This window comes from Haplochromis burtoni, unplaced genomic scaffold, assembly GCF_018398535.1.
Source record: "Haplochromis burtoni strain Fernald_Lab_line unplaced genomic scaffold, NCSU_Asbu1 Contig_453, whole genome shotgun sequence".
Classification (NCBI taxonomy): Eukaryota; Metazoa; Chordata; class Actinopteri; order Cichliformes; family Cichlidae; genus Haplochromis; species Haplochromis burtoni.
The window spans coordinates 453,913-468,550 of record NW_024582814.1 but is presented as its reverse complement, the minus strand read 5'-3'; the positions used below and the strand labels follow the sequence as shown (position 1 = coordinate 468,550).

The window sequence follows — 14,638 nt, the reverse complement described above, 5'->3', positions numbered from 1 at the left end:
GCACCGCACTTACTCCGAAGCTATTGTAGGCGGTGCTGTTGCCATACCAGGTGTGAGCAACCAGTGAGGATGCTCTTAATGGCACAGCGGTAGAAGGTCCTGAGGATGCGGGGGCTCATGCCAAATCTTTTCAGTCTCCTGATAAAGAAGAGGCACTGCTGCTCCTTCTTCACCGTTTTGTTTATGTGTACTGACCATGTGAGATCCTCTGCCAGGTGTACACCTAGGAAACGGAATCTGCTCACTCTCTCCCACAGCAGCCTGTTGATGGTGATGGGTGTACTTCTCTGCACCTCCGGAAGTCCACTATCAACTCCTTTGTCTTTGCGACGTTGAGGGTGAGATGGTTGTCTTGACACCAGTGGGTCAGGGCGCTGACCTCCTCCCTGTAAGCCGTCTCATCACCGTTGGTGATAAGACCCACCACTGTAGTGTCGTCCGCAAACTTCACAATGATGTTGGAGTTGTTAGTGGCTGTGCAGTCGTAGGTGTAGAGTGAGTACAGGAGAGGGCTCAGTACACACCCCTGTGGAGCACCAGTGTTCAGTGTGATGGGGGATGAGGTGATGCTGCCCAGTCTGACCACTTGGCGTCTGTCAGACAGGAAGCTAAGGATCCAGCTGCAGAGGGAGCTGCTCAGTCCTAGATCCTGCAGTTTCCTGTCCAGCTTCGAGGGAACGATGGTATTGAATGCTGAGCTGTAATCTACAAACAGCATTCTCACATACGTGTCTCTCTTCTCCAGGTGTGACAGGGCAGTGTGTAGTGTCAGGGCTATGGCATCATCAGTGGACCTGTTGTGGCGGTATGCGAACTGTAGAGGGTCCAGTGAGTCGGGTAGTGCAGAGCAGATGAAGTCCCTGACCAGCTTCTCGAAGCATTTGCTCACGATGGGGGTCAGGGCTACAGGTCGCCAGTCGTTCAATGAGGAGATGGTATTAGATTAGATTAGATAGAACTTTATTAATCCCTCGGGTGGGTTCCTCTGGGAAATTCGATTTCCAAAAAAGCACAGCACCGACAGAAGTTACAGAGTTACAGAATATTATATATATACACACACACACACACACACACACACACACACACACACACACACACATATATATAAATACAGAGACAATATAAATAAAATATAGGAAGGGGAGAAATAAAATAAATAGGAATAAAAAATAAAAATACAAGTGAATTGCACATTTGTATTTTTATTTTTTATTCCTATTTATTCTATTTATTCTATAGATGGTAGGATTTGGGTACAGGGACGATGGTGGCCATTTTGAAGCAGGCTGGGACTACAGACAGAGAGAGGGAAAGGTTGAAGATGTGCGTGAACACTCCAGCCAGCTGAGCCGCGCATGACTTGAGGACGCGGCCGGGAATCCCGTCCGGACCAGTAGCTTTGCGTGCGTTCACCTTCCTGAAGCACTTCCGCACATCCTCCTCAGACACAGTGTGCGCACTGATGTCATCCGTGGTGCGCATACTGGATACTCTGACACATGCTTGGCCATACCAGGCCAGTAGAATCTATGCCTGGCCAGATAAAGTGTTCTTTGTTGTCCCTGGTGACCGGCTTCATCATGGACGCCTTTCAGTACAGCGAGCCGCAAGGTTGGCGGAACAACATACAGATAAGTCTTTGTCTTTGAGACGGGATTCTTGGAGACTCGATACAGCACACCATCCCTCACAGTTAACTTGTCCCAAGCCCTTAGAAATCTCTTCGTATCAACCGGTTCACTTGCCCGCTCCCTCCTCGAGGGTCTCCGTCCCCTTTCCACATAGGAGATCACTCTGCACAGCACATCATCACGCCGCTGGTGTCCCACTAGGTCATCACGCGAGAAGGGTTCAGAGTCAGACTGGTTTGGCGTAAGCACAGTCTGAGAGCATTGGGGCAGAAGGAGAGCATGTGGCCACACCCTGGACTCATGTTCACTATGGGCCTGGAAGACAGCTCCCACCTCAGAAGATGTCAGCATTCCTGTCTGTGCAACAGCCGTGCACTGCGAAACAACAGGCTGGTCATTGCTTGAGGCCTTATCAGCTGAGTGAACAGTCCATCTGAAGGCCTCCTGAACCCCACCAGTGGCGACTGCCTCTGCTTCTGCCAGAAGTTCCTTATATGGAACTCTTATCAAACGGTGTGAGGCCCTGGGGTGCACGAAGGGCTCCCTGCTCAGCGCGTCAGCAACCACATTTTTAGGACCAGGAATGTACTTTATGTCAAACTGGAAAGGCGCTAGCTTTGCGATCCACCTCTGCTCACATGCATCCAGTCTTGGCTTAGAAAGTATGTAAGTGAGAGGGTTATTATCCGTCCATACGGTAAACTGATGACCCCTCAACCAGTGATGGAACTTGTCGCACACCGCCCACTTCAATGCAAAGAACTCCAGCCTATGCGCTGGGTACTTGGACTGTGCATGATTGAGTGTCTTACTGGCAAAGGCGATCGGTCTTGATGTAGAAGCCCCAGAAGGAACTTGCGACAACACGGCACCAAGGCCACTGCTGGAGGCATCAACAGAGAGCAAAAAGGGCTCCTCAAAATTAGGATGGGCCAGGAGCACTCGATCCAACAAGGCCTGCTTCAGCTCATTGAAAGCTGCCCTGCATTCATCCGTCCAGTCCTCCTCACACAGCTTTGTACGCACCAGCCGGTGCTTTCGCCGTGAACCACGAGGGCCTTTATCCCCAGATGTCAGCCGAAACAGAGGTTTTGCGATGGATGAGCAGTTCTCAATAAATTGTTGGTAGAACATTACCATCCCCAAAAATGAGCGGACCTTCTGTTGGGATGGGACACTCGAACCCTCTTCCATAAGGTCTGCCTCTGCAAGGGATGTAATGGATGCTATTTTGTCAGGGTCTGACTGTATCCCATCAGCATTTACAATGTGCCCCAGGAATTTCACAGACTGTCTCAGAAAATGGCACTTCTTTGGAGCCAACTTAAGGTTGTGAACCTGGAGTCTCTGGAACACCATATGCAAGCGCTCCAGTGCCAATTCTTCTGTCGGGGCAAAAACCAGAACATCGTCAAGATAACACAGCACACTGAGGAAGTTCTGATCCCCAAAAATGCCTAGCATCATCCTCATGAAGGTGGCCGGACTGTTGCACAGTCCTTGTGGCATACGATTATATTCGTACAACCCAAATGGAGACGTAAATGCCGTGTACTTACGGTCCTCCTCATGCACCTCCACATTATAATAACCCGAAGTCAAGTCCATTGTGGAGAACAATCCGTTCCCTCCCAAAGCAGCCAGTGCGTCAGCCGGATGTGGGAGTGGGTGAGCATCTTTGACAGTTCTAGCATTAAGCCAGCGAAAGTCGTTACAGATTCTCAACTCACCGGATTTCTTCCAAACTAAGACCAGGGGTGATGCAAACTCACTGCAAGACTTCCGAATTATTGTCGTCCACAACTCGAATTCGATGTAGGCAGCCGTTAGCCTTGCCACAATCCAGCTTGTCTCTCGAGAAGATAGACTCAAACTGGGCTATAAGGCCAACCAGTTTTTCTTTGCCAGCCGGCGAAACTGCACATGAATCAATGTCGATATCAGACAGCCCCAGATTTTGCAGCACTGCATGTAGGGGGCTACAACCACTTGTCACCTCCTGTGAGGGTGAAACATCTGGCAAAGTGGAAACATCAGTGACTAGACTCTGCTCATCATGGCACCAAGCTGAGCCAGTAGACCGTTGCATGTTCTGTTGCAAGTAGGAGCCAGTGGGGCTGAAGTTCTCCACTGCTGCACAGGGGGACACGTCAGCCAACTTCATGTTCCGTTTCAGTGTTATCGGCTTGTCAAAGGGGTTCAGCACTTTCACAGGGAGCCACCCATCACTGTTTAGATGCGCTACAGTTCTCCCAACCATAACTGACCTCGGTCCAGACCTTGACCCGGTGGGCTCTACAACGACAGCACTGCCCACTTCCCCATTATTCATTAGCTGCAGCCTGCCCCAAACAAGGTGTTCTGTCAAGGGCTCTAATGTTACAGCTCTCTTTAGCTTGACAGTTCCGATCTTATCACCAACATGCCCTGGGGCCACCACTCCTGACATTGAACTCAGCAGATTTTTATTAAGCTGTTCTTCTGCACTCAGAGTCTTGCTGCATTCCTCTCCTAAATGTCCCTCTTCCCTCAGGCGATTACCCAGATACCTCATTAGGTTACTGCCCAAAATGAGGTCCTCATTCTGCCCTGCAATCACCAACATTGGCACAACAACTTTACAGCCATATATCTCCACTGTAATGTCACACACACCTGATGGAACTGTCCTCGAACCACCACAGCCAATCAGGACGACATCCGTGGGTTGCAAGGTGGGGGTCTGCAGCACTGCATGATGTAATAGTTGGGGCATCATATTGGTGCTGAGGGTGCAGGCCATAGAGCCACTGTCAAGCATGGCTTTAACAGACACTTTGCCACCCAGGGTCACATTTTCATAGAACAGCTCATCATGCTGTTTTAGTCTGTGTGTGTTCTGAAGAATGGGTCTCCGGCCTAGCTGGCGCTCCTCACAAACAGTGTGTAATACAGATTCTAAATCATCAAAATCATCCTCTTTGGGGGCGATTTCAGGCCTAACACTTGCCCCCTCCACATGTAGGCCATCTAGTTTCCCAGCTGCTGGGTGGCTGATTCAGGCCCCCTCACTCTGACAGACACGGCCCTGGGGCATTGAGCCCGTGTGTGGTCGCCAGCATGGCAGATGAAACATAGCTGATGGGCTCTACAGTGGTGATACGTAGAGTGTTCAGTGTCACCACAAATCACGCAAGGCACAATTTTGTGTGTTTGGTTCCGGGGAACCCTTACATCATCCTTAGCAGGCAGCTTTGCTTGTCGAGGCTGTCCCTCCAGGACTTTCTCTAACAGGGCTATCACATGATCAAGACGATCAGTAGGTGGTTTTGCATGAAGGTCGGTAAGTGATGCTGAGGTAGAGGTTGGTGATGGTGTAATACACTTACTGTTGCCTGTCGCCTGCTGCACATTAGGACTCACCTCCTGTTGCTGAAAACTCAAGGCACTGACTGCACTAAACTGAGGGGTGCACTTCCGGTCCTTGCCATGCTCCAGCAATTTCTCGTGCACATCAGCAACCGTCCACTGCTGCAGGGGCTTGCACTTGAAAATAAGAGACAGTTCTGAGTCTGGACAGTGGCGGATAAACATAGCAGTCAGCTCAGCTTTCAGGAGCAAAGTGAAGGAGGAGATGAAAGCAGCACAGCAGGAGGTGAAACGCTGCCTGAGGGAAGCAAAGGACACCTACAGGAGGAAGGTGGAGCAGAAGTTGGAGAGGAACAATATGAGGGAGGTCTGGAATGGTGTGAAAACCATCACAGGCCACAACACCAAGAAAAGCACAGTGGGGGGGACTGTGGAGAAGGCAAACGAACTCAACAACTTCTTCAACAGGTTTGACCAGCCCACAACCCCCCCACCCTCACCCTCACCTTCACTACAGAGTCCTCTCCCCACTCTCCTACCTCCCTCGCTTCCCCCCCTTCCTGACACCATGACACCCCCCTCCTCCAATCCCTCTCTCAGCAGCAAGACATCTCCCCCCCTCCCCTCCTCCCAAACATCTCCCAGTGTCACAGTGGATCAGGTCAGGAGACAACTGAGGAAGCTTCGCCCCAGAAAGGCAGCAGGCCCAGACAAGGTGTGTCCTAGGATGCTAAAGGCGTGTGCTGCTGAACTTGGGGAGCCGCTACAACGAGTCTTCAACCTCAGTCTGCGACTGGGGAGAGTGCCCGCCCTATGGAAGACATCCTGCATCGTCCCGGTCCCCAAAAAGAACCGGCCCAATGAGCTGAATGACTTCCGACCGGTGGCACTGACGTCACATCTTATGAAGACTCTAGAGCGGCTCTTCCTCAACCTCCTCCGACCACAGGTACAACATGCCCAGGACCCACTACAGTTTGCATACAAGGCGGGTGTCGGAGTGGAGGATGCCATCCTGTACCTCCTACACAGAGCCCACTCACACCTGGATGGGGGAAAAGGCACGGTCAGGATCCTGTTTCTTGACTTTTCCAGTGCCTTTAATACCATCCGGCCCTGTATGCTTCAGGAAAAACTGAACAGGATGGAGGTGGACCCCTGCCTGGTCGCTTGGATCTCCGACTACCTCACCGACAGACCACAGTACGTCAGGCTGAAGGACATCACGTCTGACACTGTGGTCAGCAGCACAGGAGCACCACAGGGAACTGTGCTGTCCCCTCTTCTCTTCACCCTGTACACCTCTGACTTCTGCTACAACTCTGAATTATGCCATATTCAGAAGTTTGCAGATGACACGGCCATCATGGGGTGTATCTGGGATGATCAGGAAGAGGAGTACAGAAGTCTGGTGAGGAACTTTGTCGCATGGAGTCACACAAACCACCTGCAACTCAACACCTCAAAGACTAAGGAACTGGTTGTGGACTTCGGGAGGTCCAGAGAAGGTCCACTGCCGGTTCAGATAGAGGGGGAGGAGGTGGAGGTGGTCAACAAGTACAAGTACCTCGGGCTGTGGGTGGACAATAAACTGGACTGGTCATGCAACACAGAGCACCTGTATAAAAAAGCCCAAAGCCGACTGTACTTCCTCAGGAGGCTGAGGTCTTTTAACATCTGCAGGAAGCTCCTGAGGATGTTTTACCAGTCGGTGGTTGCTGGAGTACTTTTCTATGCTGTGGTGTGCTGGGGGAGCAGCACAGCAAAGAAGGACTCATCCAGGCTGGAGAAACTGATCAGGAAGGCTAGCTCTGTGGTCGGCATGAAGCTGGACACTCTGGTGACAGTGGCAGAGAAAAGGACACTAAAGAAACTGATGGACATTATGGACAATGCCAGGCATCCTCTGCACACGGCCATTAACAACCAGAAGAGTCTGTTCAGTGACAGGTTGCTTCTCCCCAAGACAAGAACTAACAGACTTAAAAACTCCTTTGTCCCACACGCCATCAGACTGTTTAACTCCTCTCTGGAGGGGAGAGGGAGGGGAAACAGGAGGACAAAGGAGGGGGGAACAACTAAGCTGTAGTGCCTCTTCACCTCACTGTGCAATACCTTGAATACTTTTGTAAATAGTCAACAGTGCAATAGACTCAATACTTGAAATGTGCAATTCACTTGTATTTTTATTTTTATTCCTATTTATTCTATTTATCCCCTTCGTATATTTTATTTATATTTGTCTCTGTATTTATATGTGTGTGTGTGTGTGTGTGTGTGTGTGTGTGTGTGTGTGTGTGTGTGTGTGTTGTGTGTGTTTATATATATAATATTCTGTAACTGTAACTTCTGTCGGTGCTGTGCTTTTTGGAAATCGAATTTCCCAGAGGAACCCACCCGAGGGATTAATAAAGTTCTATCTTATCTTATCTTATCTTATCTTATCTTATCTTATCTTATCTTATCTTATCTTATCTTATCTTATCTTATCTTATCTTATCTCCTCTTTTGTCAGATATGCAAAGGACTTATTTTGTCTCTTCAGACAGTCTTCTGTCACCTCCATGGCTCTGTTCAACCTGAGCCAGTAATCAAACGGTGTTTCACCTGAGTTGGGTAGTGTTGCATAAAAGTCAGCTAAAGGCATGCTTGAACAGGCAGTGTCACTGAAGTGCTGCTTTAAGATCTCAAAAATGGGCTCTGGGCCCCTCTCAAGACACACCGATGGCTTACTACGTATGCCCACCTTGACTATTTCTCGTGCCCTCCCCAGCAGTTTACTTAGCACATCATCAGCTTGTTCAGCAACTGGTACCCCTCTTCTCTTAAAAAAAGTCATCATCATTTCCTCCCATTCCTGAACACTGCATGTATCACAGCCATCCCCTCTAAAACACACAGGTTCTTTAACATCAGACTTTACAATCACATTCAATAGTGAGGGTTCAGATAACACATTATTGGCAGACCCAACAACACTGTTTCCCACTCCAGAGCCCAACCGAGATTCAAGACAAGAGGCAATGCTTTCCCCAATAGAAAACCCAATTTGCGTTGCAATCTCTGCATAAAGGTTCTCTTTTGTGGGACTGGTTTCTGATCTAGTATTTTGTAGATCATCACAGTTCCCAACAATAGGGTTTTCATTTAACTCAGCAAGGACAGGCTTAGGTGTGGAGGAAACTGGGGCTGTCAGCAACCTTGATCTGCCTCTGCCATATGAATGCAGAGGGGTAAAACCAACTGCCCCCCTTCCCCTGCCAAAACTGGGAAAATCTGCCATGGCTCAGCAATGTGTCCCTCCCTTTTTTTTTTTTTTTTAACTCTCCAAAAAAAAGAAAGCACAGAGCCCCGCCCCAATGTCTCTAAAGAACGCAGAAAATGGCGGGACTAAGAAAAGCCAATCTCCCGCGACTTTTCCACCTTCCAGGAAGTAGACGGCCCCCGTTGCGGTCGCAGGATAGCAGGAGCTGGGGTCACGGCACCAGTGTAACCGGTTTCTGCTTCATCCCGCTGCAACAGTTCGGCCCAAACAGACTCCTCGACTCTGCGTTGTGTAGTGTTTTTAAAAAGACAAGGAGTCTCTGATCGATCGTTGCCACTTTATTTCCTGAATGGAAACAACGGTGTATTATCAGTGCACAGGCTCGCCATACACCACTCCGCACAGCACACTACGGCAGAACATCTCATTAGCATTCCGCTTTAGCATACAGTTTCACACATTAATAAACAAATGAAAAGTACATAAAACTGGTGTTGGACATGTGTCCACTAAGCACTTATTACACTCGGTGCTCGTCAGCTAATCAAACATGTTTTATGTGTCTGTACTACTTAGCTATATTGTGCGCGGAACAATACAACTCACCTCTCGTATGGCTACGGCAGACTGGCAGCGATTACTGCAGCCAGCCTCACCTAACCAGCCACACCGAGAGGGGGGGCGCTGTTTCCCCATTACACTGATATTTGTGGCAAGTGGAATAATACCACATAAACACTGTTACATGTAATGTGTATGTGTTAGTCCCCATAGGGAAATAGCTCCTCTTACATTGGCACAGTCAAAACCTGTGTCCAGAGCGATGAGCATCCTGATAACTGCTGGTGTGTTGTTGCACTTTACTGCATAGAAAGGTTTGACCCGAGGCAACCTAGTGATCCACCTGTTGTGCTTTTCTAATATATCATCAAGATTTAACACATGGAATGGCTCATCTTTGCCCTGAAAAAAGAAACATTTTATTTCAAAGATGTCGAAAATCTCTGGTGTATTCACCACACCTGGGATGTGGTGTGCTGCTAGTCGACAAGATGAATTATGTCATTGTTAACATTTTAATTGATTCAGTAAATTATTGTGTATGTAATGTTATGCAGCCATCTGCCACCAGATGGCGCATTGTTGTCGAGAAATGCCATAAATCTGTTAATCTAGGCCTGATCTTTTTGTTAACACGATCAGAATGCGATATAAGTGGCGGAAATGGCAGATGGGTTCTGCCGTAGTGATACAGTTATTGATGCACAATGCAAGGGGCTGCACAATTAAGTGACATGATTCATTATTAAAGAATGTGATTAATAACTTTGTTTAATGAGTTTTTGAAATAAAACAGATCAAAAGTTTAACATTTTAGACCCTTTTAGATTCGTTAATTAGTCCAATTTTTTACTTTAGTCAAAATTAGAAATTAATCACCAGGAACATCCCTAGCGATAACCCTTGCCTTGCATGTGTTAATTGTTTAAGCACAAACAACCTTGATGTTTGAAGGCTTTCACTGACTTAAAATTATGCCTCTGAAGTATGGTAACAAAGTATTTGTACATCGTTAATTCTCATATCTTATCATAATCATCATTGCCTCGGTATGAGGAATAATAATCTCTGAAATATAAGGTTTCACAGAGGTCAGGGACATTGCTAAAACTATCAGAATGGGCTTAAGTTAGTGGTAAAAGAAGTGGAAAAACTTGATGCACAAATATTCTTGCATGATGCCTCTGACACTCACCTGTGAACCAAGCTCTTTCACCTTTGTGTCTATCACATCAGTGATGCTCCTTCCACTGTCCAGGATTTCAATGTCATCATTTTCAGGGGAAAAAACACGCACCATCGATTCATTTATGGTAGCTGCAGGTGTCAAGAGCAAAGGCACGTATAAACAAAAAGTGTTACACAATGTGAGATGTCGGAAAGTATGAGAAAGAGAGAAGGAGAGAAGGGAAAAGGTGATGCATTTGAGAAATAAGTATAAACGGAGCTGTTCAGGAAGGTTCCGTTTTTTCCTCTAGTTTCCTGCAAATGAGAAAACAGTGACTTTGGAAGACGGAATTTTCTCATTCACAGTCAAAAATTTCAGGGAGAAGTGGATTAACCACTGTGCAAGCACTGTGGACTTGTAATTTGGGGCATTTTCTGTAGTCATTTTTGCAGTGTTGGAGGACTTTGGAATAAAGCATTGCTGCCCGATTCGGACTTCATCAGGTGCAGCCGGGAGAGGACTGCACGACTGGCCAACGTGTACTTTCTTTTCCCTCTGTCATTCATCTCAGGACTGGTATCAGAAGTCAGTATTACCATACAGTTAAAAACATAAAACTCGTGTCATTTTTTTTTATTTGATTGCGTCTTTACTGGTCATAACATAGTCATATGTACTGTCTAGTCTTCTGCTGTGTTTAGTCAGCCTTGTCTTCATGTTTGTTTATCTCTTGTCTGCGTGTTTGGCGCCCCCTTTCTATCCCCCCTGCAGACCAATATTTGGGAATTTTGTCCCTGGGACAATTTCTACTTGGAGAAAATTCTCCTAGTTTCTCCAATAAACCTGCTACATAATGGATGACAGTATTTTCTGTTCTCCGACCTCCTTTCCTACCTTTAGGTGAAACATCTTAAAGAAACTCCAGTCACCTTCTTTCCAAGCTCTTTAGACTACCATGATCTGGATGACAGAGAATCTACACAGACAAACACCAATGTTCATGTCCACACATCAGATCATAAAGTTTTTGGCTTACCTTCCTTTGTAGTGTCCATGTTCTCCAGTGATGAGCAGTGTTTATCTTTGAAAATAATCTCTCATTGGCTTCTCCTATTCTTCTTACATCTTTCTCCATCAGGGAGTGTCACACTTTAACTTATATTTTCTTGCTCTGTGAAATGTGACTTTATAGTACCATATTATCCCAACAGAGTACTTATTGTTATTAAAGAACAACCACTATGATTACACATAGTGATAGTACATAAATATAGAAGTTAACTGAAGTCTGCAGGCCTACTTGTTGTTCCTAGAGTATTTAAAAGTAGAATGGGAGGCAGAGCCTTCAGTTTTCAGGCCCCTCTTCTGTGGAACCAGCTTCCAGTTTGGATTCGGAGACAGACACTATCTCTACTTTAAGATTAGGCTTAAAACTTTCCTTTTTGCTAAAGCATATAGTTAGGGCTGGACCAGGTGACCCTGAATCCTCCCTTAGTTATGCTGCAATAGAGTAGGCTGCCGGGGGATTCCCATGATGCATTGAGTTTTTCCTTTCCAGTCACCTTCTCTCACTCACTATGTGTTAACTAGACCTCTCTGCATTGAATCATATCTGTTATTAACCTCTGTCTCTCTTCCACAGCATGTCTTTATCCTGTCTTCCTTCTCTCACCCCAACCGGTCGCAGCAGATGGCCCCGCCCCTCCCTGAGCCTGGTTCTGCCGGAGGTTTCTTCCTGTTAAAAGGGAGTTTTTCCTTCCCACTGTCGCCAAAGTGCTTGCTCATAGGGGGTCATATGATTGTTGGGTTTTCTCTGTATCTATGTCTAAAGCGCCTTGAGGTGACGTTTTGTTGTGATTTGGCGCTATATAAATAAAATTGAATTGAATTGAATTACAATGCAATTGTTTCAGACAGTTGTTTCAGGTCTCTCTTATAAAAAAGACATTGAGTCTCAATGGGACTGTGTAAACAAACAAATGGGCAAAACATTAAATGGCAGTCAGTGATTCTATGTCACTAGCAAATAAATAACAAAATTCTCCAGAAATTGTATTTTCCATAAAATGGTTTCTTAACTGTAGCGTCCATGGTTTTTGGATTGAAGGAACAATTCAACAAATGCTAAATTGGGGCAGTGTAAGAGCTGGACAGCTTTGACGATTCACAGCTTTTAGAAGCAAAAATTTAGTGTTGTTTTTGAGTTTATTTCATTTTGGTTTTATACAGCTGAGAATTCTCTGACAATACAGAAAATACAGAAAGTTGAACTTAATTGAAATTAATTAAACTAACAAACAGAAACGTACTGAACATTAGTCAGTGGTCAGAGGGCCCGGTGGCGCCAGTGCAGCCTCGCCTCTGTCAGTGCGCCCCAGGGTGGCTGTGGCTACAATGTAGCTGCCATCACCAGTGTGTGAATGTGTGTGTGAATGGGTGGATGACTGGATATGTAAAGCGCTTTGGGGTCCTTAGGGACTAGAAAAGCGCTATACAAATACAGGCCATTTACCATTAGATTGTACACCACTGTTCACTCATCATATCATGATGACAGATAATAATAGTCATAATTTCATCAAATTACTACTGTTTTTCCACATTTTGCTTTCACCTTGCCGAGTTACTGCTCAGGTTTGGATCTTCCTGATGCAGTGAGGCAGAAGAAGAGAGTGAGAGACAGTCATATATTATAATAAGTAATGAATTTCAGGTATCTTTTCCACTTGGTTAACTTGCATAGACAAGGTTTCCTATTAACTTGACTTGAACTGTGAAATCAACAAATACGTTTCATCACATTCTGCTGTGTTTGGCAGGTTTCTCTGTGTCACATTCCCATGGAATTTTTCACCATAGAAAGAAGTTTTCTTCTCATGTAGAGTGCACCTAGGACGCTAATGCTCTTCTCAGTTTTTACAGAGTCAAAGTCAAAGTAATGTTTCCAAGCATTGGTCATGCTCTGTCCTGCTCTCCATGTTATCTGTTGTTAATCTACACACATCTGTTGCCAGTGTTGGGAAGGTTACTTTTAAAATGTATTCCACTACAGATTACAGAATACATGCCCCAAAATGTATTTTGTAACGTATTCCGTTACGTTACTCAATGAGAGTAACGTATTCTGAATACCTTTGGATTACTTAATATATTATTATGCTTTTTACAACTGCATGAATGTACTATTGCTGTGTGATTTGGGGCGATCGTGGCTCAAGAGTTGGGAGTTCGCCTTGTAATCGGAAGGTTGCCAGTTCGAGCCCCGGCTGGACAGTCTCGGTCGTTGTGTCCTTGGGCAAGACACTTCACCCGTTGCCTACTGGTGGTGGTCAGAGGGCCCGGTGGCGCCAGTGTCCGGCAGCCTCGCCTCTGTCAGTGCGCCCCAGGGTGGCTGTGGTACATGTAGCTGCCATCACCTGTGTGTGAATGTGTGTGTGAATGAGTGGATGACTGGATATGTAAAGCGCTTGGGGTCCTTAGGGACTAGTAAAGCGCTATATAAATACAGGCCATTTACCATTTATTACTATTACTGAAGGTCCGCAGCTCCGAACTGTAGTAAAGGGACCTCTGACTAATACGGCGGGGTCACTGTCGGCTCGTAGCCGAAAAAATAGCTTTACTTTGTTGTGTGGGTCAACTTTTCTTGCGAGAGACAGAGAGAGGCGTTGAAAGACTGCTCCAACGGAACTTTGTTTTGGAGGAAAACACGAACACGGTGTACAGTCGAGTCTTAATAGCTTACTTACAACTGGGCTCGTCAGGCACTCTTCTTGGCTGCAGTGGTTATTATTATATTTACATGCTTCCAGCTCCCGTTTTTGCTCGATGACACTCGTACTTTTCCACTCTCCTTTTTCTCCCTCCTCGCGCTCACAGACACATAACGGGTATGGCAGTCCATTCTCCCTGCAGCACGGACTACACTGCCCATGAGGCTACATTCTTTAGGGCTATGCCTGTAGCATTCTGCTAGCTTAGCACACAACAACAACAACAAAAAGGCGCTCTCTCACCCAGGAAACACACAGTCGCGAGAGCGATCACCCTGTAACCATGGCAACCGTAACGCTGCCGCCTGGAACATACAGAACGTAGCTGTCAAACAAAACCCAAACAGTCCTGACCCGCCACAATATGAAACAGGAAAGTACCGCCAGTGTAATCCATTTATTTCAACAAAGTAACTGTATTCTAAATACCACCTTTTTAAACGGTAACTGTAACGGAATACAGTTACTCATATTTTGTATTTTAAATACGTAACGGCGGTACATGTATTCCGTTACTCCACAACACTGTCTGTTGCTACCCCACGGACATCGCAGGATCGTACGTCATTATCATGGACAATCTTGGTTTAGTGACGCAGTCACACAGCCAGCTGACGGATACTCACTACTTAGAGAGAAGGGGGGGGACTGTTTCATTTGTTATGTCACAGATTGCAGGGCTTCCACGCAGAGCGTCTGAATAACTCTATGAAATTTGTAGAGTCTATGGATGTGCAAGTGCAGCTCTGAGTTCAACCGGATTTTGAACGTTGTCAATAGAAATAAAGTATCAAAGTCGATCTTACGTGCTGCACAATAATATTCAATATTTAGTATTTACTGTTATATTCACATAGATTGTCACGATGATGTTGTTTATTATATTGCT

General features: G+C 46.2%; 1 protein-coding gene across 2 annotated transcripts; it reads right to left on the bottom strand.

The window, feature by feature from the left end:
- Positions 1–4,643: 4,643 nt before the first annotated feature.
- Positions 4,644–8,986, bottom strand: LOC121812173. 2 transcript variants are annotated; one of them, XM_042213558.1, is made up of 3 exons: positions 8,854–8,986; positions 7,486–8,656; positions 4,644–5,216 (listed from the first exon to the last, which is right to left on the bottom strand). In XM_042213558.1, the coding sequence occupies exons 2-3, from the start codon at positions 8,263–8,265 to the stop codon at positions 4,644–4,646; spliced, it is 1,353 nt and encodes a 450-aa protein (XP_042069492.1). In that variant the 5' UTR covers positions 8,266–8,656; positions 8,854–8,986. The 2 variants fall into 2 exon arrangements, with proteins under 2 accessions (XP_042069492.1, XP_042069493.1); XM_042213559.1 differs by having other exon boundaries at positions 7,486–8,592.
- Positions 8,987–14,638: the final 5,652 nt, after the last annotated feature.

Excerpts from the sequence above, each read along its gene's own strand:
- LOC121812173 (XM_042213558.1), bottom strand. The coding sequence starts at position 8,265 with ATGGCAGATTTTCCCAGTTTTGGCAGGGGAAGGGGGGCAGTTGGTTTT. Across the intron at positions 5,217-7,485 it reads TTGCATATCTGACAAAAGAG|CTGACTGCTATGTTTATCCG; the intron begins GAGATAAGATAA and ends CTGAAAGCTGAG.